This window comes from Blennius ocellaris (assembly GCF_963422515.1).
Source record: "Blennius ocellaris genome assembly, chromosome: 5".
NCBI lineage: Eukaryota > Metazoa > Chordata > Actinopteri > Blenniiformes > Blenniidae > Blennius > Blennius ocellaris.
In genome coordinates, this window is record NC_137654.1 from 12,643,607 (window position 1) to 12,671,097 (window position 27,491).

Below are 27,491 nucleotides of genomic sequence, written 5' to 3' on the forward strand. Positions count from 1 at the left end.
GGCTGGAGGACGCTGTGCGACCTCTGACCTCCTGAGAAGCTTATAATGTTCACAATTAGACAGCTGATTCACCTCCTGGCCACAAAAGAAGTCCTTAACCTGTTGAAGCAAATAATTACATGTGTGTGGTTCATAGATGAGAACGCCTCCTCCGGGAGGTGATCTCAGGAATGTTAACTGGTATTTTACAAGTTTTCAAACACATCTCACGTTTCTAATTAACCTCCAACAGTGAAGCCGTGCTGTGGTCAGTCAGTTGGGGGCGGCTGAATATTAACCCTTCAAAGGCCAGCCAGGTTTTTAGGCTCCTGGTGAAAAACAATGTACTTTTTTATTTTCATAATCTGTGGAGTCTCTGCTTTCATTTGTTGTGTAGTTTGTGTGTGTAGCTTAAAGTTGAAAATCTGGGTTGATGAAATTATTATATGGATTTTGGCATTTGGGAATTAATTCAGTAGTTGTTCGGGTGTTTCATCATTTCTCATTCTTTTAAATGGTTATTTAGTAAAGATTTTATCTTCAAGATTCACATTTCTTCAGAAAGTAGCCGATTAACAGACACATCTAATGACCATTATACCTCCATCCTGATGATGCAACCAACTAAAAACTATGTAAAATAATATTATTGTGGTCGTGTTTATGCATTTCTGTAATGCCTCTTCCTGTGTATTTAAGTGTGAGTAGTATATAAGATGTAAGGGGGATGCCTATGGCATTTAGAAATGTACTTTGTCTCTAGCAGACACTCATCACATAAAGTGGAACATTTTCTTTTTAATGGCTTGTTAGAGAAGCGTGCAGAATTGTGCAGCCCTGAGAGGAGTTGCCACTGCTAACAAGCAATTCCTGGACCTCTCTCGCCGAAATGTGACAAGATCCTGGTGAACAAAAATAAGCCGGAAAACATAAAAATACCGCAGCCCCTTAAAAACACCAGAGGGACGGGTCACAATGTGATACAGTAGAGCTGAGTATGACTGCCATCAATCCAAACACACAAGGAACAAAAGCAAAAGAAAAAAAGAAAAAAAAAAGGGGGGGGACATAACAAGCACAGATGCTCCCACACAGAGAACAAGGGATCACTGAACGTGTGATACAGTATATGGACACACTGTGAATGGTATAGCAGTGAATTCACTGTCACCTGAACTCTCCAAAACTGATTCAACAAAACGCTGCTCTCTTGTCATCTAAACACCTAATGAGGGAATATGTTAGAGACAAATGATGCCTCTCCTCAGGAAGGGTTCATACAGCGGGGAAAAATACAGACCAGCCTTTCTCAAATCCGAGGTGCATCTCCATTTCCAGCTAATGACACACTGATAATGTGATGTTCTGTCAAAGTAATAGGGACACACACTCGCGGAGGTGCCGTGATGTCCTCCAAAATGCCACAAGTCAACGTGAGATATCTCTACATGTTCTCCATTTGAAAAAAAGAAAAAAAAAAGATTGATGAAAGATTTCCATATTTACCAAAAAACAAAAACAAAACTCCAATACATCGTCTAGTCCACTGCTATATCTAAGTCGAGGCAACAAGGTGTCGGAGCGAATCCAGGCTGATTATGGGCAAAGGTCAGCAGTCAATCACAAGACAAACACAGACACACAACATAAACATTTACACTTACAGGCAATTTAATTAAACTCAAACACATTTTCTTGGACTGAGGAAGAAAACTGGAGTATCGACAGGGAGCGAGACCATGCAATCTCCACATTGATATGTCCCTAAAGTCATAATCAAACAGGGGAATTCTCCATATAAAGAAGTGCAAAGAGCAGCACACTCTATCTTTTTGGAAAGCACAGCCAGTTTTAAACACAAGGGTCTGATTTACTAACATTATTCCCAAACAGAGCTAAATTGCACATTCATGCAAATAGAAAAGCAAATAGTTGTTTTATATGTATTGTCGCCCCAAGCGTGAAGTAAAATGTGATATAATGGAGTTGTACATGTTGGTGGAGGAAGTTATCAAACGTAGCTAATAATTGTGAACCCAAAAAGCAACATAGAAGATGACTGGTCTCAAAAGCAAAGTTTGCGGTCAAACACACAAAATATCTTTAAACAAAGTCGAAAAAATGTAAGTTGTGGCAAACACTCTCTTTTGAGGCCAGACTTATTGCTTCAGGGGGTTATTTGCAGTATAAAAGTGCAGCACAAAGTGCCAGTACACTAGTAGATTGTAGGTATGATGTGGTACATTGGCTCTTTCTTCAAACTTTTCCAGCTCGTAACGTAAACCTGGACAAGATTTAATCTGGTCAGATCATCCAGGAATGCACAGTCGAGAGATCACCCTGGAGTTTACTTGTCATTTCCTTTATAACACTTCACTGAAGCTGCCTGACTTCAGTTTAACTAGTTTATTGTTGTTCTTCACTGCACAGAGGTTTGATTCGATGCTGTTAGCCAGGTTACTTTGTAATGTGCTGCTATATGAAGATAACTATACCTATATGTTTCACAAGAGCGAATACAGTGAGCTGCTGCCACACGGACCATAATTATGCCACGGGTGAAGCGAGGACTCAAAGGCCAGACACAGCAGGTAGTGAGCAAAGAGAAAAGTGTTCTCTTTATTCCTTCTTAAGGGAAAAGGAAAGGTATGGCGTAGCAGAGCCGTGGTCGTGCAGGCGAAGGTCAAAAATCTTGAATGTCAGTCGAGGGCTGGACAGGAATCTTGGTCGGACCAGAAAAGGTCAAAATCATGACACTTGGAACACTAGAAGAAAGCTGGAGCGACTGGTGATACAACACAGATGAACTAGAAACGACACACAGAACTGAATCCCAACTTGTAGTGCAGTAACCAGGTGAAACACACCAGGGCCCAGAACGACAATCAAATATGAGGAGAAGAAGTCAAGGAAACAGAAATGAGAGACAGTGAGAGACTTAGAAAATTAAATATGAGCCGCTCCATACAGAAAATGTGCACTGTGACAAATGAATCTATCAAAACATCAATCCTATTCAAGTTGACATTTCTTTCTGAATAAATTGGTCCTATTTGATTGGAGCAAGTGGTGCAGCACTGCTGACCAGATGCTGTGGAAACAGCACATGTGTCTGTTCTCTCACTGTCAGAGCTTTGTACACATGTTTGACACCACATACACACTGATTGGAGAGCGACACAACGGGTCGATTCAAGACCCAGCGCTGCTCTTCAACATGTTTCCTACCATCTGTTCTAGTCTAAAAAGGCAATACTAAACAAAAGCACTATGGAATTGATCCATTCAATGTTTCTTTTTGTGCATATAAATCATCAGTCTGATCACTTTATTAGTGCTCGTGTCAACAGGACAATTTCATCCCTCAATCCTCAAGAATTAAGTCAGATTGAAGAAAAGTGATGACGTAAACGCAGCTCATCGACTCTCTACGCATGTCATGAGTTTATATTCTTATTAAGTAATTTGAAATGAGAGCTTTTGACTTGAACAGCTGAAGCTTTCAGTATTCAGTCGCTTTTCATATGTTGATTTCCATTGACATGGCCAGTCAGCAGCCTGACTTTGATACGTCACATATTAATGTTGAAGGGCCGGCCATACTGTTAGAAGTTCACTCAAACATATAGTATACATGCAACTGTATATTCTGTATCTCACATGATATTCTGCATCTCCAAAAAACAGGTGAGAAAATTCCAACTGAAGCCAAGCTTATTTATATGTAAATATCATCATAACAATTAGTACAATGGGAATTATGTTAAGGTTTCACAGGTTGCACAAAGTTACACCATAAATATGCTGACTTTTTTTAGCCTGTTCTGTTTAAATTCACTGATGATGCTGATGATGATGATGATGCTGATGATGATGATGATGATGGTGATGATGATGATGGGTTAGGGTTAGGCTTCACAACGTTAACAAAGTCATTGCTTCTTTTTCTTTTAACAACTTTTTCATTTGAACAAATAATTCCTTTGCTGTGTGACCAAGAGTCCGCCATCACACAAAACAACACACATTTAAAAAAAAAAAGGAAATAAAGAGTCAGTCTGAGAGCTGTTTCTACTTCTCATTATCTCTATGCTGTGCTGCCTGCTTAACAAGAGCTCAGTCCTCCGCTGTGACTGGAAATGCACAGTGTATCCCTTCCACTTTGCCCCATGTTTCCCGAATCAGACCCAGTAATGACGTCTACTTTCCCACTACGGTTCCGCTTCTCTGTCTGAAGAACTAATTAACACTTTAACCCATACAACTTCTACAGGTAGTTTGTTGGGCCAAAAAAGAAAAACACGAGACAAATGTGACAAAACTTTCTAACTCTGATTCACAAAAGAAACATTATCCAGGATGATTTCTTCAACATGAACAAAAAGCTGCAGGGAATGATGAATCTGTGTCCTCTTCTCCAAAAATTTAACATTTCAAAAAGAGCTGTGATCATTCAGAATTTATCAGGTAATAATACTCCGGAGGAAAACTATTCCATGCAACTGTTTGCTGGCGAGAGCGACAATCGTATAACGCACTGATTTTCAAAGTGAGGGGAGTAACTCCAATCCTCTGCTGAGCAAACTTAACCTTTACATCGAGGCAGAATCAATGAGTATTATTTACAGTAAGAAAGGAGGTTGAGTCTGAAGAGAAGACAGAGGAAATATGATGATGATTACTTAAAAGGTCATACTGTGTAATTGCAAAATGCTCATCAATCACAGTGAGAACTTGCCGACGCGGTTGTCATGTTGAGACAAAACCCTGATGTTTGGTGACCAAACTAAAGGAATTTCTGAACAATGGCTAAATGAACTGCAATCACAGAAAAGGAATCATAAAGCAGCAAGAATGCAAAGACAACAGAAGCTTGGTATTAGATGCTTAACAGTGAATTTCAGCTTGTAAAATCTGTTGTTCAGTTTTCCCTCACTGATTAAGAAATTCATCATAATTCAGATGTGCTGGATGTGATACAAACTCTAAAATGGATATTAAAACCCGATTCATCAAGATAATTACAGGGAAAAGAAAACGTTATAAATGTGGCAGTGACACTATTCCCTCCTTTGAGTGGGTGACTGGGGTCAAACTCTCTAATAGCGTTTCAAGATTGGACCTTGATCACCCGAAATCCCAAAATAGCACAATGGCTGGAGATGAAATAGCCGAAATTACAACATTTGTGCATTGACAAAAACTTTCTAAAGCATTTAACTGAACTCGGGGTATTTCTTGCAAAGTCATTGCAGTGACGAGCTTTGTGGTTTTAAAACGTCTCCTGATAAACAATATCAAACCGGCAGCAGCTGCATCGCATGCACCCCTCGTTAGAAAATCTGGGTTGTAACACGACACTGCGTATCATGCTCTGCTTTCTTAGTTGGAAAGACCATTACTTTTATTTCAATACTATTGTATTTGTCTCTACTGATAGTTAAAAACAAGGAGAGGAGAGGGAACCACTAGCTTTCGTCATGCCAACACTGACAGGAAGGAGGCTGCAATAAAGAATCATCTTTGAATTTTGAAGACAAGAAGTTTGGTCACTGATATTAGAAGAGAGTACGGAGAAATATTGCCTACTGATGAATGTTAAAAGTTTAGGTTGTGTACAATTGGGGTGATGTATAGAGCTGCATATTATCAATATCAAATTATTGTTTTATTATTGTTGTGTTTTGTTGAAGTGGAAACTGGACGTGTAGTGTATATGTGAATTGAAAAATAATGTGAAATTCTTAGAAAGAGATGGGTGATGAGGATGAATCAAATTTAAAAGTTACTCTGGCCGTTTGGATACCAGGTGATGTGAAATGCAGGTGCAGCAGTCCTGGGATTTATATGATTTCCCCGACTGGAGAGGTATAATAACCAGGAACACTTGGTCGAGTTTTCTCCCAAGTGAAACCAACAACCTGTTTTTTAGATCCGATTCCTACCTCACTTTTTAAGTCATTTTATGGGTTCTTTGAGGAACAGCTTTTATACATGGTCAACTGCTCTCTTCAGACGGGTGTTTTCCCCGCCGCCTTTAAAACGGCGGTGGTGAGGCCCCTTCTGAAGAAGAGCAGTCTAGACCCCAAGGTTCTTAATAACTATCGCCCTGTATCCAACTTACCATTTTTTAGCAAAATTTTAGAAAAAATAGTTTTTAATCAATTAAATACATTTTTACTTACAAATAACATTTTAGAGAAGCATCAATCTGGTTTTAGGAAGAACCACAGCACAGAGACAGCCCTTTTAAAGATTTTAAATGACATCAGGCACAATCAGGACTCCCAACAACTCACAGTCTTGATTTTATTGGATCTTAGCGCTGCTTTCGACACTATTGATCATTGTATTTTACTTGACAGACTTAGAAATCTGGTCGGCATCTCTGGTAATGTTTTTAATTGGTTCAGTTCTTATCTCACAGATCGACGCTTCTTTGTAAGTTTGGATACACGTTCCTCAGGTACCCATGAAATCCACTATGGGGTTCCCCAGGGGTCGATCTTAGGCCCAATCCTTTTTAATTTATACATGCTGCCACTAGGGGATGTCATCAGGAGACACGGTGTCAGCTTCCACAGCTATGCTGACGACACACAGCTGTATGTGGCCGTGTCTCCTGATGACACAAGGCCGATTGATGCCCTTTTTAACTGTATTTTAGATATCAAGTCATGGATGGCAGCAAATTTCCTCCAGCTCAACCAGGACAAAACAGAGATTTTAGTTGTAGGTCCTGAACACCAGAGAGAGAAACTTTTACCAAAACTGCTAGATTTTAACTCATCTTCATTTATAAAGAACCTGGGCGTAACTTTTGACTCTGAGCTTAATTTTATCTCACACATCAAAAATGTCACAAAGACTGGTTTTTATCATCTGAAGAATATAGCCAGAGTCCGCCCATTTCTCTCTCAGGCAAACGCGGAGGTGCTAATGCATGCTTTTATCTCTTGTCGAATTGACTATTGTAACGCCCTGCTCTCTGGTCTCCCCAAGAAAACTTTAGCACCACTACAACTCCTACAAAACTCTGCCGCACGAGTGCTGACGAGGACCAGAGGGCGGGCCCACATCACGCCTATTTTAAAATTGCTGCATTGGCTCCCCGTTCGCTTCAGGATCGATTTTAAGGTTCTTTTACTAGTTTTTAAGTGTCTTAATGGTTTTGCACCCTCTTATTTATCCGAACTACTTTTATCATATCAACCCTCGCGGGCCCTGAGGTCCTCCGGCACCGGCCTTTTAATTGTCCCTCAAACGAGGACCAAGACTCACGGGGAGGCTGCGTTCAGCTCCTATGGCCCCCGTTTGTGGAACAGCCTGCCGGGGAACCTCAGGGCTGCAGAGTCCATTGAGGTTTTTAAAAAAGGGTTAAAAACTCACCTTTTTAATCAGGCTTTTAACTGATTTTATACATGTATGTGTGTATATAGTTATGTATTTGATCAATGTATTTATCTACTTCTATTTATTTATTTCAGATAATTATCTAATTTTCTTTTTTATCTCCAGTGGTTCCTCTAGGGGGCGCTACACTGGTGGTGGCCGGTTTTTGCCGCTGGTGGAGCCGTCCCATGGGTTTCCCTGCCCGGGCACCTGGCAGGTCCCCCGCGTATGCGGTGGGATTGGCTTGTCTGCCCGGTTGGGGGGGGATCTGTGGGGCGGCGCCCCCTGTGGTCGGAAGTTGTGCCGCCCCCAGTGTGGACGGCCCAAATATGTCCCTTTCCTCACCTTAGTCCTCAGTGTCCTGCCATGTCTCCATATCACTCGGCATGTCTTCATCTATGATGTGTGTCTGCATGTGTGCGTGTGTGTTCACCTGCTTTTTATTCATCTATTTTATCTTTGCACTGTTTTTAATTTTTGTGGAAGCACTTTGTGTTGCTTAATGTATAAAAAGTGCTATAGAAATAAAGATTATTATTATTATTATTATTATTGTACTGTAAACCGCTGCACCAACACTGAACAATCGCTTGAGGTAGATGTCCATCAAACTGGTCAGAATGTTTACAAATATCAACAAAAGCAAGTACAACTATGCGGGTGGACAATGGATGTGTTCAGCTTAGGCGACCTTGTGGATTTTACTTTCTAAACAAACAAAACTTGTTCACTGCACCGTTTGCACCCGTGCTCTGAGAAAACGCGTATCGTGCATTTCCAGCCTCAAAAACCTGTTTACATGTTTGCAGTCCTCTGTCTGTCCTGTTTTTCCTGGGATATAGCAGCACGGACTACAATAAAAACAGTCTCGCAATGACAAACAAAATCACAAAGCGTATTTTGTTTACGTCCTCCATTGTGAAAGCCTGGGAACTGACGACATTCCACTAAAGTCATTCTAAATATTTTACATTGACATTATTCTGTTTTATGTGGCACTAATTAGAGCAAAGTAAGACCATGTGTTTGTGTTATTATGTGGACAGATGTTCTAATGTGAGTTTTGTTAAAAGGACATCAACTACAAATGAGACAGTATTACTTTGCCTCAGGCTTGCAGGCCGTGGGTTGAACAGTGACCTTGTTTTGTGATCAAATCCTTTTTCCAGACTGATGAATGGTCAACGTCTTCTTGTGTGTTTTTGTAGGAACATGATTGCTGATGACAGGCTGAAAGGGTGAAAGTCTGAGGCTGTCGCTTCAATGGCGTGGACTGACCGACAGTCCCACCCAGACCCAAAGCCACAACCAAAACAGACAATTTTCAATCTGAGGACTCACGCAGCTTCATCATCGGGTGTCTTCCTCCTCCTCCTCTTGCTTGCTGCCTTCACAGGCCTCTGTACGGCTGGTCCTCCCAAGCTGACCCGCCCTCCTCTCCTGTCTGGTCAGCCTTTTATTGTCTTTTGGGGGATCCCCGACTCCACCTGCTCGGGACGGACGGATGCCAGATCTTTTGGGATGGAACGGGCCGGTCGTGTCACCGTCTTTTACGAAGACACGTTGGGAAACTACCCATACTTTATTGACAGAGACACTCCCATAAATGGGGGGCTACCGCAGCACATGCGCCTGGACAATCATCTGCAGAAGACACAGCTGGATCTGGACGCAGCTTTACCAGCACCGAGGTACCTGGGGCTGGGGGTGCTGCTCTGGGCCGAGTGGGTTCCCCAGTGGTCCAGGAACAGAGAGAAGCAAGAGATGTATCGAGAGGCGTCAAGGAAGCTTCTGCAAGCTTTCTTTCCTAACTGGACCCCAGAGGAGCTGGAGAAGTGGTCAAAGGTGAGATAAGTTCGTGGAAAAATGGCTTTTCAAAAAGAGTCGGGGGAAAACGATCAAGTTAGAAAAGACAGAAAAAAAAAGTCAGTTAAAAAGAAAAACAATATAAAATATAAACGAATGGAACTTTAAAGGTTTGATGCAATGAGGGGAGAAAGAGAGAGAAGACATTAAAAGTCGCTGGCAGATGAGGGGTAGGATGCAATTTTCTCTCAAGAGGAATCCTATGACGCTTAATTAGACAAGTTTAGACTTCTTCGCTTTTGGTCATCAAACCAAAGTATCGGAAATAAGCTGGCTACATTTCAAAGTGAGTATGTGAGTACCTTTAAAGAGGGACCAGATACGAGGAGGGAAAAGTGAGGATGCAGCAGGATGAACACAAGTGCTTCACTCGTTGCTGTACTTTAAGAGATAAGACGCCAACACAAAGGCATTATCCTCTGAAGAGCTCGACGGAGCTGCTCTGGAGAACGAAACAAAGACTGCACTTGGATTCAAAACCGGAAATTTAATTAGAAGCTGCTTTTAAAAAATGAATTCCCGTTTATATCTAATGAGGCCTTTCAGACTCATCAATAACTGGAACTGTGGCTTCCATGAAGATCAAACGAAGAAATTAGGAATAATAAAAAAACCAGCCATGGCAGAACTTGTTGATTTGTTGTTTACCGGAGCATTTTTTAATGAGGTAGAGGTGAAAAACACAGCCAAAAATTCTACACTTAATCCGCTTTCTGAAAGAATTTGATTGACATTGCTCTCACGTAGCTCAGTTTGAATCATGCATGAGCATAAATTTTATGAGGTGTACGTCACATATGTGTCATAAAACCTGAATTGAAACAGTTGTGGTTTGACTGGACGGCCTGAGAATCTATCTCTGTCTGTTATCTCATGATACAGATAGTTCAGTGATCAAATCAGGTGCAGGACGATTGAGCCTTTTATCAACATCATGTGAAATATCAGTGGAAGGCTGAGTGATTTTCTCGTCGTGTCACAGGTGGACTTTGAGGCAGCGGCTCAGTCAGTCATCACAGAAACTCTCCGAGAAGCCAGGAGGCTAAGGCCCAAAGCATTGTGGGGCGTCTCTCCTTACCCCAGCTGCTACAATGGTGACCCCGCCCAAACTACGTTAGCCAATTACACCGGCAGGTGCCCCACGTCAGAGATGTCTCTCAATGACGATCTATTATGGCTCTGGAAACGAAGCTCCGCCCTCTACCCTTCTCTCAGCCTGGAGAAGCTGCAGGTGAGCAATTTTTCACATTGATCTTCATTAAAAAAAAAAAACTTACAATAAGAATGAAGGACAGCGACGTCAGAATGAGAATCAGTATGAAGATACAAGAGATAAGCAATGAAAATAGGATCGAGTGAGATTAGGATTGAGTTTCTGGAACATACCGGAGTGAGAGAGTGGAGATGGGAATGAGAGCTATTGGGATGGTGACATTATAAATGTGATTTAAAATAAGAATTAGTGTGAGTGTACCAGAGAAAGATTGGGATTAATAGTGTGCTTATCCTTGGAATGCAAAGTAGCTTGTGAATGAGATCAAGAATGAGACCGAGAATAAGATTACAAGTGGGATTTAAACAGGTAATGAGAGTCAGATTGAGGCTGGGCACGCAAATTAGACTGTCGATGATATTTTGATTGAGAATAAGATTGACAGTGAGACAGAGTTATGATGTTAATTATTATGAGACTGGGCGATTAAGGCAAAATGAGATTGCAATGGGAGTAACAGTGAGTTCAGTGACAAGCTGACCGTGAAAATTAGGATGAGAAAGTGAATAGAAATTGCAATTACCTTAAAACCAACTTTGAGGTCAAGATTATGGAGGAGATTGGGAATGAAACTTGAGATTAAGATTAATGCTATGTCGCACGAAGTGGATACAATCTAATTTTACCTTTAAAAGCTGTAAAATAGCTAAAATTAGTAAATATTTTGTCCATCACTGGAGGAACGCTGAAATGATCATTTTAACAAATGAGGCAAGTCAAAGTGTTTCGCAATTAAAGCAATTAAAACAATTAAAACAAAAAAAAAAGTTTGAATAGCTTTTTCATGGTTTGTAGCTACCCAGTGCTCAATCTGCTCCTCTTTCTTTAGGGAGGGACCACTGGAGCCAAGCTTTTTCTATCCAGTCAAATTAAAGAAGCTCTCCGAGTGTCATCGCTGACTGGGGCGGAGTTTGATCTGCCCGTGTTCCCACTGGTAAAAAGTGTCTACGTCTCAACGAATACTTTTCTATCACAGGTGAGACAAACTTGTTTGTGCACTATTTTAATGCAGGTACACTAGAACCAGATGACCATTTGGACAAATAAAGTAAATCACAACGCAGATTAAAGTATCATAGATCTGCTTTGTCCATGCTTCCTGAGAAATGTTTGCTCCTGAGTTTTCAATTTGAGGTTAAGTAAAATTGTTACACAAATGATGGAAAGTCAGTTTGGCATTTATTCCATTGTATATTTATGTTTTCAGGCTGACCTGGTCAACACAATAGGAGAAAGTGCAGCCATGGGAGCAGCGGGAGTCGTCATCTGGGAGAGAAGCGAGACCAAAACTGAGGTAGTTGTTGTACATTCACATTCATTTAAAGCTCATGTGTGACCCCAAAACACACACAGGGTTAAATTTAAGTGCGTGTTGTGATGGACTAGTGACCTGTCCAAGATGCACCCTGTCCAGCCAATTGGCATCATCTCCAGCAGGAGAGTTTAATAAAGCCGTACAGGAGATGGATGGGCTATTGGATGAATGAATAGAAGTCTTCATAACTGCACAGGTGACCTTGCTTTATACTGAAATCAAACTATCCACGTCTGTTTCATCCCAGAAAGAGTGCCAGGATTTGGCAGAGTTTGTCCGTAAAGTATTGGGACCCTACTCTATCAACGTAACCACGGCAACACGGCTCTGTTCGGCCTCCCTTTGCCAGGGAAGGGGTCGGTGCATCCGTCAAAATCCAGATAGCTCTGCCTATCTCCATCTCCCACCCCCTCCCACAGCAGCAGAAAAAGTGACTGAAAAGGTAAGGCGATGTCATTAAAAGACGATTTTAAGATGCAAGTGTAGATAACAAAGCTTGCTGATGTGTTGTACTCCAGTTATTATTAATTGTGTGCGAGACCCTGACTCTAACAGCTAAAATAAGCTATTAAGGAATGCTCAGAGAAGCCCGTTTAATGATCTTCAGATACAATGCCGAGTCGAACACCGGAAGCGTTGTCAAAGCAGCTATTGTGCAAAAGCATGACAAACTCCAGGACAAGTGGTGACCAAGTCCTCTGACAGATGAAACTTGTTAAATCTGAAATGAGTTCCCAGTTAATTAGCTGCACTCAGACAGAACCGCCGGAGTCTAACAAAACAGCCGTGATTAGAAATAAAAATCTCAAAATGTTGAAGAAACTTTTTTTTAGGAAATGTGTCTTTAGAATGGCTGATTAACTCTTGTGCTGCTCACAGTCCAGTTTGTGTATACATGGAGAAAGGCACATGCAATGATACCAAACTTCTCAAGCTATGCAAGAAAAGTTTGGAACAGAAAAACACATTTTGAGTCAGGACTAATAAAGACAAGCAGTCGCGCTGTATTTAAAGAGAGGGGGGGGGGGGGGGTGGGGGGTGGAGGAAGGACACAGCAGGGAGTCCAGTCGCCCGAGGATGTCACTGACAGAAAGAAGAAAACTATAGTGGAGACACAACAGAAGATGATCTGGTGGAGTTTGATACTTCAAAACCCTGGAGCACTGCTATGCATTAGTATCTGAAAAACCTCAGATGTCAAAAAGAAGTATTCCAACATGAAATCTGAACATGTCTGCAGAAGTCTATGAAAAAAATTATTTTTATTATTTTCTTACCATATATTTGTATTTTTAGATCAGAGCAGAATCAAAGTGATACAGTAAAATGTGAGATTGTGTCCTCTGAATGTAAAAGTGACTTTGTTTGCCTTATTTTCCGTCTTCCTTCTCAGGAAGAGGCGACAAAGGCCACAGATCAGCCAGACACAGACACTAAGGCGGCCGAACCGGACCCAGCTGAGATCTGGAAGAAAGACTTCCAATGTCAGTGGTACAAGACTGCAGACAGGGACGTGTCAGACCAGCAGTCCCCTAAAGATGGAGTATCTGTTCGGGGAACAGGGAAGGATACTCCCGGAAATGTAGTTAGGCCCACGATAACTTCCACCACAGGCCCCGTGACAAAACGTGCCTCTGTGACCGAGTTGAGAGGAGACACTACTTCGCCTGGAACAGGAAGTCCGATGCCTTCGTTGGAAGTACCTGCAGACGGGGGGACCAACCCCCGGATTGCACCAGACTTGACTGTTTTGCTGTTGCTGGCGGCTGGAAGCCTTTGCCTGGTACCTTAAATTGTGAACTGACCTTCACCTGGGGGCTCAGCGCGAAAACTGCAAGTCCAAACTTGTCTAAAGTGCCCTTGACAACAAATCCCTGCATGATGCAGGTTTGCTGCTTTGTAGCGGAACATAATCGGAACACAGTAGAAAACAATAAGAAGACAAAGTAGAGCAGGATGTGGAATTCAAATCAATCACTATCACATGTGCCAAGAGACAGTGATCCAAGCACTTTTCCTCATTTTTCTACTGGCTGGTTTGAGCCTTTCAGATGGGGCGTATTATTATTATACTCATTTCCATGGTTTTTACTGTATTCAGGAACTCATCATAGGTAGCTTTGAATTATTAACACTTTACATGATTTATTAAGGACTGTCCCTTCATGTAGAAGTTGTTTTAGCTTCAGTTTCTTTGAGACTACCTGAAAGCCTGCCGACATCTGATTGACTGGAAAAAAGCAAAGGTTTTAAAAAACCCAAAGATTTAAATTGACAGATTTAATTATTCTAGGAACGACAAAATGTGAAAGGCTGAACATCTTGAACAGATTAGACAAAAATAAATAAAAGCTAGTGTGTTCAGTTTAGCTACATCAGGGTGGTGACTGAATAGAAAATATCTCAAAATATTTTGCTAGAAGGCAATTCGTTACATATGATGAATTGTTTATATATTCTACCAAATACTTTTCAGCAAGAATATAATGTGAGCAAAAATATTGATTTGTGGAAGAAAAATCTTGCACCAATCCACCGCCATGTGAAGTGCTTAACTTTTTTAAGTTTTGGCAAATTTGAATGTATCAGCGACATGACAGAAATCATGGATGAAAGATGGCTCCCTTAAAAAACTCACAAATATGTTGGAATCATAATTGCATTATTTAGATGGATTTAGCGTAGTGCTCATTAGCTAATAACTCGAGCTTAACCGTTTGAAAAAAACTGCACTGGATTATGTGTTTTGCACGTTTGTTGTTACATATTCATGGAGGTGAACGTTATCTGGAACTCAATTTTTCATTCCGAGGCCTACAATACTCAGGTTTCTACTTTCTCTGGAGAGACAAAGGGCAAGTTCTGTAAAGTAATTGGATAAGGATAATACCAAATTATCCTCTGACTGTTTGGTTCATTGCTTTTCACTGGAACATTCATCTGAAATGATGGATCGTCAAAGCGGAAACGTCAGGGAACATGTTACATTCTCGACAATTAAAGCCAAACTATGTGTTTTGGGTAACCTGAACCTTTAATCTGCCTTAAAAAAAAAACAAGAAAAAAACCCCAAAACAAACAACAAATACTATTGGACATTGATGATTTATTATTTGACCCACATTTCATTACGACACCAGGCATTTAAGGAAAGGTTTAAAAATGTTTTTTTGTCAATATTGAGCTTGTTCATATGTCATTATAATGTATTGTAATATTTTTAGAGACTAGATTCTTAGACATGGGATGATTCAATGAGACACGCTTGTCATTTCTGAAATTCAAACACGACACAAGTGATTTAATCTTCAGACTTGAAGAGACAGTATTACCTTTTTCTTCATTTCCCGGGAGAAGCATTCAATCCAGTTTCAAGATGATCTTGAATGAAGTCAAATTATCACCAAGGTGATTCAGCTGCACTAAAGAGTCGTCAGTGGATCACGTCACCTGGATGTCTTCTTTCCTCAACCTGAGAGTTAAAGGCCACTTTCCAATTCTTGGAACGCCAGTGTGTACTCGCATACGTCATGAGTAACTACTTGCAGGGCGTCCTCGGAAGTACGGATCTCCTCTGCCATCTCTTGCCAAATGCATTATGGGTAACTTGTCTTCCAAAAGCCGACACAGGTCCGGTGTGGATACATCCTCGATAAAGAGGGCAGAGCGAGAATACACCCAGGTATTCCATGCGTATACTCGGTGAGAAAAGGCTTAAGTACTTGTACTCAGTACTTGGTTTCCCACGGGCGATGTTTCACGGGTACACGAGAACACAAGTATAGACAAGTATGGGTATTGGAAAATGGCCAAGGTCTTCCTCAGGGACCCACAGTGGTGACCCGTCGGCTCTGGAAATCAAACCGGGGAACGTCAAGCATTCTTATCTAACTTGTAAGCTCCACCTCTACAAAACCATCAAACAATGGAACTTTACACAATGACATTTTAAGCATCTTTTGTTACGTTTTTCTTATCTTCAATCTATTTTTACCTTTATAAATAATTTTCAAGATCAGATGATTTTCCAATTTATTTATTTTTTTCAATCTGAGGTTATAATTATCACAACATAAATTTTAAGAGGGCTTGAAACTTTTCAGTTTTATTCTCTTGGAATGTCAAAATAAAATGATTCCAATGATATTGAAATCTTTTTGAGAGGCATTGATGAAAGACAAAAATTAACAACTTTATTTCTTCATGTGAAACATATTGGAAAGTATATTGTTGAAAATGTGACTATATGACGTGGAGATAAGGCTTTTGTGGCGTATGAATGTCTCGCTTCGGGCAAGGATTGTGGAAGAAGTTTGTTTTTAAGTATACCGACTCATTCACTTTGCCTCCTCTTAATAAAAAAAAAAAATCAATAAATTACAACCCCCCCAAAACAACCACCTTTTACGGTTCACCAATGTGACACTGACTTATGTGAACCTCCCGACACTCTGACTGAGCTCTCTGGCCTCCTCTGCCTGAGATCAGGAGAAACTACACATCATCAACGCCGACCTCCTGGGCCGTGGAAGGAGCTCGATTGTAAATAATAAAATGAAGGTGACTCCGTCGCTCTCGGGATTACGGTCGGTCACAAGAAACCGGCATCACTCCTTGTAAATCACATCAGACCGCTTTTGCTGCTCATGTAAATTTATTTGTTTTTCATTAAAATATACACTCAAGACCAAGGGTATCGAAATCATTTGTTACAGAAAGAGGTCATATGTACACAGATGCATCTGATCGTAACACAGAGAAGTCATGGATCATACATTAACATATATTATGAACAGGAAAATGACATTTCTCTCTTTTCTTGTCATTGGATCCTTTCTCGCTTTCAAAAAAATTCTACGGAGACTTCAAAAAGGCTTTTCTCTGGACAATTTCACCTTCACCTACAAAAGAGCATCGACATCTTTACAGCCATGTTTTTAGTACAAGATGATCATATCTTTACTTACATTTTTCCAGAAGAATGCATCACTTTAAATAAAAAATTTTTTGAAATTCTAGTTCTGCTTTTTATTTGTTCACAAAGTTGAAAACAAGAAGAAAAACTTAATGTCTGAATAGCTGTTGTCTTTGTGGAGCCTGTGAAATGATCTTTCCCAATACGGCATTTATATCAAGTCTGATGTCCGTTTCTTGTAGTATTACTCTTCAGTGGCTGGCTTGAGTAACAGAAAGCACAACTAATATAAAGGTGTCCAGTTTAGGCTGGCCAATACCCCACCATTCATCTCATTACACTAATAATTAGTAATAAGGGACATGTATGAGTATTAGCTTAAAAATCTAGTACACGTTCTATGATCTACTACACAAGTCCCACCAGTGCAAAAACAGAAGTACCAGAGTTTCTTAAATCAAGTGTCATGGTTCATTAGCAACAATCATCATTCTGTGAAATAAACACTACCTTTTAAATGGTGAAAGTCCGTCTTAATTGACACCCAAAGGCTGATGACTGACTCCAAACAGCCCGCTTCCCAAGTTTAACTCTTCTTTGTTCAAAGAAATCAAAGTTGAATCTTCGCTATGATGAGGAAAAGGTTCTGCAGAAAGGTTGACGGCTGTGTAATTTGTGAAACAGATCTTATTGGTGACCGCTACTTAAACACAGTTGTATTTAATGGGTCAATGAACGGCCGACATCGAAAGACATAAAGTGAAACCTGAAGCTTGAGCAAAAACCTCAAGATTGAAGTCCCACAACTTATGACTCATTTAAATCATTCAAAGCTGTTTTGAAAAGCAGCTTCTCTTTAGAGCGGCAGAGCTGTTTCCGCACAAACACCATCCTATTTAAAGACATTAAGCACACCGTGAGCTCCTTGTATTCCTGGAAATGAAAAGCAGTTTCATTTGGGTGTATTAATGTTTCTGCTTGAAGAATTCATAATGTTGAAATCAAGCTTTGCCATACCATCCAGACTTCTTGTGAATGGTAGTTGACGTTAAGGGACTTAACTTATTAAAGCATCTTCATGTTATTTATTTTAAACATAAATATCCATTATGAGCCATGACGAAAATCATGAGCCAAACGAGTAAGAGACTGAAGGAATTACTCACTGCTGGCACAGATCTGAGGCCTCCGTTTACCTTGATAAAATGTCTCCGTTTTACTTTATTAACCGAGTCCCAGCAGGGGAGTGAAAGTGATCCAGCGGTCTTCAGAAACCGGGCTGACATCTCAACAACACAATTACATTTTCTGCATTTAATTTCCTCCAGAAACACATAAAATGACCTTGCGTATATGACGGACTAGAACCAGTGATGTACAGAAAATTAGCCTGACATTGAAAATGTTGCCTATTTATTCAGTATGATGACATCTTGTAAAGACGAATCTCAAATTTATCATTAAAAGCTGAATTGTTTGTCCAGTTATTTCATTACTCATAACTAAATTTGATTGTGATAATTCTGGTGTCCAGTTAAATGTTTTTTTGTTTTTCATTTTGTGGATTGACATCCAGCCTTCAAGTCAAACTCATTCCGAGCACTGAAAGCTTTTGCATGACGGACTATTTCAGAAATAACGTTTAAAGCCAGTGTGAAGGCTACATAAAGGTTAAACTGCTCTGATCATTTCAGAAAACTGTGGAGGCATGAGAGCAGCAGATCTGTGATTTACATGTTAAAAGTTTCTTCTGCACAGATGTGAGTGGATGATGGACTGAAACAGTACTGGTGGAGCATAATACACAGTACTCAGTACTGACTCTTCTACTTCCCGATGACACAAACGGCTTTTGAGCACACGTGCATGCCGACATAGTGAATAAATAAACAAACAAACAAACATATAAAAACAGACAGACAAGATGCTCCTCTTCCCTATTTCAGCCTGCAGTGAAAGAATCGGATCTTTGTTGCATAAGATAAAAAATAGACTTTCAGGTCCTGTGCAAAAGTCACTGTCTTCTCAGCAGTTTATTCTCACCTCTCCACAGACAAAGAGAGAAACGTCGACCCCGTGTGGCGAGGAGAGGTTAGTGCAATCTGAACCAAGCAGGCTGGACGGAGGAAATCCCACTCCAGACACCGTAAACTTGTAAAAGAGGTCTCTCCCAACATATCCCAGGATTTATTTATGTCTGTGGTTCCACACGTGTCTTAGTTTGTGAGATTTGGTTTCTTGACAACTTGAATAGAGGAAATGAGTGGAAAAAACAAAACAAAAACCAAAATACAAAATTGGAGAAAAAGCTGAGCCACGAGAGCAAATTAAGCACGATTCATTCGCGACCTCACGACACAGACACGGTGACCTCCAAACAAAGGACAGAGAAATTATAAGTGCCACTCATCCGTCATGCCTAGTCGCAATGGTTCCAGGACTCCGGAGGTGCACGATGCCTCAGTGTGTGTGCTACCTGCAGAGGAGCGAGCTGCTGACAAGACGTCCTCGCTGGGGACGTGCTCAAGAGTCGGATCTTTGAAGCGGGGATGTGTGCGATCGCACCGGGCGGGCGGAGTTACTTGCAAATGGCTTCCAGAGCGTCCAGGGTACGTTTGATGTCGCGGATTTGTGCCGCCAGGGTGTGTATGGGCTGCATGGAGCGGTCCAGCTCCTCGCAGCGAGCCATCAGCGTGTACATGCCCTGCGGAAGCAAAGAACACGGGGAGTTTCTCAGAGCTGAGCTCTTTTATCTAACGGGGACAAGCAATACAATTTAAATAAATACACTGTATCTCACCTTTATGCTCATGTCTACAGACTCTCCCAGGCTGTCAACAGAGTCTCTGTAGGTCTGGATGTAGCCCACACTCAGAGCGGTCATCTAAATGGACAAACCAGAGAGATCCATCACCGACACAGACTAAACCATCAGTCGTGTGCATGAAATTGCATTTGTAATAGTGTTTAAAGTACTTTTACTTTTATACCATGAAATTCTCCTAAATTAAATGCGACATTTGCAAACAGTTTTATGGATGAGTTTTCCCACAACTCCTTGATTCATGACTCACGGTCTTCGTACAGATTCAGAGTGCTGTGACGAATTACACTACAAAAACAAATAGCCTAAAAACTGCCGATATTTGGGACTCGCATTCTGGATGGTTCCATTGAGGCTCCGCATCATCATCTCCACACTGTGCGCCACTTCCTGTGTGTGCTTCTGGAGGTCCAATAGGACGGCGGGATCGATGGGAGGAATATCGGCTGGTCTTCGCGACAATCCCCGGCTTCGGTAGATGGGGCCCGAACAGTCCGCTGGGGGGAGGGAGGGAAAGATCGTGTCATGAATATGAAGAGGCCGATGCCGACGGACGGCAACCGCAGGTACAACACCGTTCAAACAGACAAACAGAGTAAACAAAACACAAATCCAGCTCAAGCGAAACTGAAGAATTATCCTCATTTGAAGCAACACCTGCTCTCACAAAAGCCACTCCACACATATTTTTACAAATTATGCACTTAACCATAAGCGCGCTCGTGCCTGGAGTCATTAAATCTCGAAACACACGACACACAGGTGGCTGATGGGAGTTTTAAAAAAGGCGTTTTCATCCGTGAAAGAGTTTCCTGTCAAGGCAGTGGCAGGAACCCAGTAATAAATCCCTCCAGTCTAAACAACGTCTGTGAGTCATCCATCTTAATTGAATCAGCAGGTAGCGGGAATGAGCTGCCACAGAGGGCATATTGACCGTGCTCCCGTGTTTAAATTGAGTGGCCAGTTTAGCTGACACTCCCATCCAGAGGGGCTTCTGACTGAAGGGCAGCGCTTCAGCGGCTTCCTCCCCGAAAAACCTGACAAGACAGATGGCTGGTAATGGACAAACCCCACAGACTCAACCGGCAGGACTTTGGGAGATCCGCCAAATGACAGTATATATAGTATGCGCGTATGACCTTTAAGAAAATACATCGGCTTCCATCGGACTCTCTGCAGTCTCCCTCCAACATGGTCTGAGGCTAATTTATTCCGCTGGGAGAATGGAGAGAGATGACGAGAGCAGAGGAGAGAGTGCGAGTCTCCTTCACCTTTGAATTATTCAGCTAAACATCTTCCCCAGTGAGGAGAGAAAGACTGGCTGGATCCTGAGAGCAAGTCTGTGACGTGTATGATGCTTTGTGTAACCACCAGTTCCCCTTCGCCATGTCACCTCAGCTGCACTGCGTTTCATAAGACGAGAAGTTATCCAAACACACGCAAACGTGAGTTTGCAATTTACAGTGATGCAACAGTTTCAATGATATCAAATCAAACCTCGATGAGGGTAAGTAACGTAACCTGATTGCTATCAGAAAGGCTGCTGACCCACATTTACATGTTTTCTTTGTGTGCGTGTGCGTGTGCGTGTGCGCGTGTGTGTGTGTGTGTGTGTGTGTGTGTGTGTGTGTGTGTGTGTTTACCAAGTTAAGATGGACATCAAAAAATATGTAAATGCATCTCAAGTATATTAAAAAAGCCATTTGGGACAAATCACATGACTGCTTGCAGAGACGCTGAAGAACATCAGATGATTCTGTTCATGACAAGTCAACAGACACAGCAATTCATTTGCTGAAGTGAGTCAAGTGCTTCGGCTCCTCTTCACCTCTCGTGGTTTGTAAATGACCGAAGCTATGAATGAATAATTGAATGAAAGCTGACTGGGCCAAAGGGGAAGACCGTGTGCGTTTCCACTAATCCGGTCATGAGTTACCAAGATTATAAAAAGAGAAAACTGCCTGAATGGAACGAGTTGAGTTCAGCTCTGTACTCACAGTCGCTGCAGTCCAGACTGGGCTTGGAGCTCATTTTGATCTTCTGCTCCAGGTTCTTGGTGATGAAGTTGGTCAGGTCTCCCTCCTGGCTCACGGTCCCCTCCAGCTCCAGAGCAGAGGAGATGGTGGCCCGCCGGCCCTCCGACTGCCCACTTCTGCCACCGCCTCGGGCCCCTGAGCCACCTGCGAGACACACAAATACCAGCCGCTGGGGCTTAACTCACTAAGAACCAGGGAAACACTCGAGCCAACACCTTAATACTTGTGTACAATCTTTTATTCCCTTTGAGAGCTGAAAATGATCAAATGGAGATGGTTGCTGTGTATGAAAATCGAGATGGGTTTTTTTCCTTTCATATAAAAATGCAAAAACCTGTTTTTAAACAGATCTTTTGAATATGACTGCCTCCGTTTAGGGCGTTGGAAAGTTTGGATCTGATTACAATTGTTCTGTGAGGTTTAACCCAAACAGCAAAACACTGACCACCACTCTGAGTTGTATGTTTGGGAGAATAGGCCTCTATAGGCCACCTGAAGACTCACTCATTGGTTCAGCTTCAAATACGAGGTCAATTCCCAGGCCACTGCCTTCCTGCTAAGGTGAGCTTGTTGTACAGAGAAGTGGTGGTTGTCATTGCTTTTATTCTCTAATATATTCTCTCTATTTGTTGCATTCTTTTCCTGGGAAACTGAGAGCACTTGAACGTGATTCCATCCAGCTTCTATACCGCCTTTACTCTGTTCAGGGCTGCGGGATGCTGGAGCCAATCCCAGCTAACTGTGGGCGAGAGCAGGGTACACCCTGGACAGGCCGCCACTCCATCACAGGACAAACACAGTGACACAACCACAACTACACACACACACACACTTCGGGCCAATTTAGTGTCACCAATTAACCTCAGATGCATGTTTTTGGACTGAGAGAGGAAACGCGCATACACACAGAAATACCCGGCTGGGATTTAAACCCATGATATTGTCGCTGTGAGGCAAGAGCGCTAATCACTGTACCACCGTGCGGCCATGAACTCAGTTCCACGTGAGGCAATTGTTTTGGTTTTTTTCATGATTTGCTTATTTATTTTTAACCTAACATTTTGTCTTATTTGTGTTTTAAATGTGTGATTTAGTAAAGGTGTGATTCTATATCTACTTCTCTTTTAGCACAGATTCTAATGAAAAGCTGATTGTTAACCTCAATGGGCCACCCTGATTAACCAAAACCTACAAATGAAAAGAAGATAAAGTCTATTGCTGCAGACGATGACTGATTTGATTTTGCAATGGGTCTTTAGAAAAGGTGGAATCATATGAACAGAAACACGTCCTATTTAGCTCTGAAGGTTCAAACTCCATTAAACAAGATGGAAGCTCTCCGACAGGTATCTACCTCCGCACGCTTGGCTGATTTCATCCAGGCTCTTGCTGTCCTGCATCCCCCGGACATTGCGAACCCAGACCTGGGCCATGATGTGAGGAGGACAGGGGGCATCATCTGAGGGGAGGAGCGGAGTTTGAGGAGACGAAGAGGACGAGGTGCTGGGGCCAGGAGCTGAGGAGGAGTAATGTCTCGAGGACTGCAAACATAGGTGAAAGGGTGGAATCCAGAAGAGGATGGGTGAGACTTAAATCACTGCTTATTAATTAAGAACACATCATAGACATGTCTGCTGCTATTTAAAACTCTACCCTTCTCTTTGATAGACAGCTTCTGTCCTCGCTTTGAAGTTTATCCACTGGAAAATCTATAATTACCTTCCTGTCAGTCAGCCGGCTGCACTTCATTTCAAGCATACCAAAATCTCAGTGGACTCTGCTGAAAAGGAACCGAGCTCTGATGGCTCACCAACTTTCCTCCGCACGAGCACTCTGTTGACATTGTTCTCGATTCATCTCTTAACTTTCATTCCCTCTCACGATAACCTGTGGCCCTTCTGCTACAGCTGAAATGCCAAAAGAATGATCCCAGTGCTCACCTCAGCCTCCGCTCTCTTCCCTGCATGCTGATTTCTCCATTTGCTTTCATTTTTCTCATCGTCCTCCTCATCTTGTTTCTCTTTCTCTCCATCTTCCTCCTCATCCTCCTCCTCCTCCTCTTCTTGGCAACCAGCGCCTTCATCTACTGTCTCCGCTTCTGTCTGCCGACTGTCCGCAGCCCCGGCGCCTCCTCGCTTGGACGACTCTTTGGACTGTCCATGCTGTGCCGATTCCCACAGACCATCGGGATGATACACAGTCTCAGAGGTCTGACAAATGTCTGAGTCTTTGGGTGCCGAGTCAGTGTCTTCCGTGCTTGTGGCAGCAGAGAAGGCGGAATCTGCCGCCTGAGAACTGTGTAACGACAAACCAGACATCTTCCCACCAATGTCCATCTCTGTGTCCAAATGGCCTTTGCCATCATTCACTCTGTTCTCCACGTCAACATGGTTCCCTGTGTGTGCAAAAGGCCTGTCTGCTGAATCCTCTCCGGGATCGGGCAATGTGCTCCCCCCACAGTGCACCGACACGGCTCCGTGGGGGCCGTTCTCCAGAGTAACAGGAGTCGCAACCCCGTTAGGCGTTTCTGGCACTCCAGTGCCAGTCACAGGGGAGAGACTCATCCCTCCACCTGCTGGAGAAAAGAGAAAGCATGTCACTGTAATACAATGCACATGACTCCCGTTTTTGTGACTATGTTAGCAGGTTTTACCATGTTGACCGAGTACCACTGCTTTTTAATTAAGGCTGTCAATACCGTGGCATGTTTGAAAACTAGTTTTTTCACAAGCAATGCTTCCGACATTTCTCTTGTGCTTCATCATTGGTGCAAAGATCCTTGCAGATCACAAGTAGGGAAACCATCATCCACTAGCAACGTCAGAAACTCCTACAGTGGCGATCTGGAGGCAGTGCAGATCGAACAAGTGAACTTCTGGTCACAAGCTTGCTTCACCAATCTTTGAATGCCAACTCCATCTAATATTACTTTGTGAATATGAGTTGATATTCAATGCAACGCTAAAGGGTTAGATAATGTGAATGAATCCTTCCCTTTATTGTGCGCAAAGTTTTAAAGTCCACCACCTGCTTATCCACCCATTAACCTTCAAGACCGCTTGCAAGGTATTTTACACAATATAGCAACTGAAACAAAATAAGGACACGTCAGCAAATGTAGCTACAGATTTTATTCACTTATGTTCTATACTGCTTGGATCAGCAGTTTTGAGGCTCGTTAGGAGGGTGGCCGAAGCCATACAAGCTGACTACGGCAAACACAGTAAGATAACCACACATTCACACCTACAAGGCACAACTTGCCTTACATGGATGTCTGCAAGCTGTTGGATAAAACCAGAACCCCAAGAAAATCCACACATGCACAGAGACAACATGGAGACTCCACACAGAAACGTCCCCCAGCCCAAATTTGAACCAGAAATTCCTGCTTACTAACTTGTCATTGTGTAGCAAGTTTACAAAACAACAATAAGATTGTCCAGTGCACATTACACGTATTGCAATATGTTTGTTACTATGTAATTATATCACCCTTATTGAATATTGTTGATTCAATTTTACTGCTTTAAAGTCCTCTCCTGCTCAGTCTTGTGATCAACTTACCCAATCGTCTCCAAGTTTGGAGGTAATAGAAGTGGAAAAATATATTACATTAGTTATCAAAATGAGCTGGAAACGCCTGGAACTGTGAGCCAGTTGCTGTTGAGAGAAAATGTTGTTTTTGGAGACTAAAAAATATAGAACAGGCCTAACATTTGTGTCTTTGGTTGTTTATACAGTAATATTAAGCCGGCTTCACTCACACGAATAAATATGTTCATGCTAAAGTTTTTGGAATTCCTCACGAGTAAACTGGAGAGGAGACCACACTGCGGAACAGTGGTAAGCCCTCCTGGCGAATACCGGGCTGGCCTTACTGTGTGGAGTTCGCATGTTATACCCGTATGTGCGTGGATTTCCTCCGGTTTCTTCCCAACGGTCCACAAACATGCATGTGAGGCTAATTGGTGACCTTAAATTGCCCCTATGTGTGAATGTGAGTGTGTGTGGTTGTCTGTTATTTTGTGACGTACTGGCGATCTGTACAGGACGAAGTGGGATAGAAGAAGGATGAAACTTGAGAGTGGTGCAGGGAAACCTTTCTTCTGACTTCTTCTGAGGAAAAGCCAATGAACCAATACTTTGGAAAGTACTCTATAAACAAGGTAATAAAAACAGCAGACTTTTCTGCAGAGCATCCCCAAGACAATGAAGTAAAACAGTTGTTGGCAGCAGAACAATTCTATCAAATTGAAGAATTTTAGAGGAACAATGCAGTAGAGGGATGTGGCCTGTGTTAAAACTAGATCAAGTATTCATAAACATTTCACAGGTTGGGAGTGCGAGTGTAATACTGATTCACTGTCACACAGCTGGCATTCATGTCCTGGTTGTGTGGATGGAAGACTGATCATCATGAAACTGCTCTGACCCTGTTATTTTCAGAACAGGCTGGTTGTGGATGATCAGTCTGGTTCTTGAGGGTCAGTCTGCAGAGACCGTGCGGTGCTCGGTACCATTTTACAATAAATGACGTAATATCACGGTGTTGGGTTTAACCCCACTGCTACACTCATGTTAGCCTGCTCCTTCAAGACTTCCACGGGGCAACTTTCAGGGTATATTGTTAGTTACGAACACATAAATGGAGAAGTGGAAGCCTGCTCTCGTGGATGGGGAAGTGGCTGTGTCGCCTTGTTAAACGCTGTCAGCGCAGTGCGGCTAACGTTAGCTGTCCCGGGGCCTCTGAACCACAACATCCCCAATGCTCTCCTTCTATTATCTGACAAGCTTTCACAATGAAGGCAGCTAAACGTCATCATCGATAGTTATGTGTCCACGTGTTGGCGCAGAATGTGTGTGAAGTGCATTTAGGTAAAGTAATCACTCACCAGAGCAGTTTAAACCTGGAAGATGTGCGGTACTACCAAGTCCGACCGAAATAATCCTCCCCTCTCACTTGTTAACAAAGAAGCGTTCCGCCTCAACAAAACTACGCTTGACAATAATATAAGAGATAACAACGACCACTACTTCCAAACAATATGTAAAAATATTAATCAAATTCAATATGTTTTTATTCAAGTTTATTTTACATTTCGACCATAAATAATTTTAGTTTCTAATCACCTCGTTCTCCAGTGCCATCAGATTCCTGTTAGTGAGCCAGAGTTAACACTAAATCAATAATATAGCTTTGGTACGCAATTGAGTGCACACTTTCATGCTGTTTCATATCACACTTGTTTTTTTTTGTATGCATACATTTCTTTCCCACGTTTTGCACTTCTTTTGTTTAGGTATTGTACATTTTTTTGACCTATCTTGCACTATTTTCTTCTACCTGCTATTTTACTGCTGGCATTCTCTGTAACCAGCTGAGAACGAATTTCCTTGTACGGGGAAGCATTATTTTACTGGTGTGCATATGACATTGATCTTTGAAAGTTGAATAGTTCTTTAGCTTTTAAAGCTGATATTTGTCTCTGTTAAGGATTATTTTATGTTGCGTGCATAATAGTGATTAAGTGTAAAATATAGCCCATTAATACTGAAGCTAAATTAATGAAATCAGTTTCCTTTCGAATCTCCACTGTCCATTTTGCATGCATCTGTTATCCCAACAGATGGAGACAAACACCACAGGCTCTCTGCCTGGGGCCTACAAGTACAGTCCAGTGTGTTTTGGAGATTTTATCCTGCCACGGGATTTTATTGGTAGATTAAAGGGTTATACAGGCTTTCTATCACTTCTTGGTATAGCTGTGCCCCTAACATTTAACCTGCACGCTTTAGAGTTCATTATAAGACAGTTTTTTTGTTTAAAAAAAAATATTTTAATGGTCTTGTCCTGTCTTACCTTTCAATTTTTATTCCTTAGCTTTTTT

The 27,491-nt window shown here is 41.9% G+C and overlaps 2 protein-coding genes across 2 annotated transcripts; one reads left to right on the top strand and one right to left on the bottom strand.

Moving 5' to 3' along the window:
• Window positions 1–8,634: 8,634 nt before the first annotated feature.
• Window positions 8,635–13,617, top strand: LOC308130098 (hyaluronidase-1; the record flags this gene model as incomplete). Its single annotated transcript, XM_080496290.1, has 6 exons — window positions 8,635–9,216; window positions 10,220–10,468; window positions 11,340–11,486; window positions 11,718–11,804; window positions 12,073–12,255; window positions 13,219–13,617. The coding sequence occupies 6 exons, from the start codon at window positions 8,635–8,637 to the stop codon at window positions 13,615–13,617; spliced, it is 1,647 nt and encodes a 548-aa protein (XP_080352416.1).
• A 2,843-nt stretch (window positions 13,618–16,460) lies between these two features.
• Window positions 16,461–26,529, bottom strand: borcs6 (BLOC-1 related complex subunit 6). Its single transcript, XM_080497164.1, has 7 exons — window positions 26,496–26,529; window positions 23,541–24,175; window positions 22,955–23,141; window positions 21,562–21,744; window positions 19,898–20,061; window positions 19,541–19,624; window positions 16,461–19,444 (listed from the first exon to the last, which is right to left on the bottom strand). The coding sequence occupies exons 2-7, from the start codon at window positions 24,162–24,164 to the stop codon at window positions 19,319–19,321; spliced, it is 1,368 nt and encodes a 455-aa protein (XP_080353290.1). The 5' UTR covers window positions 24,165–24,175; window positions 26,496–26,529; the 3' UTR covers window positions 16,461–19,318.
• Window positions 26,530–27,491: the final 962 nt, after the last annotated feature.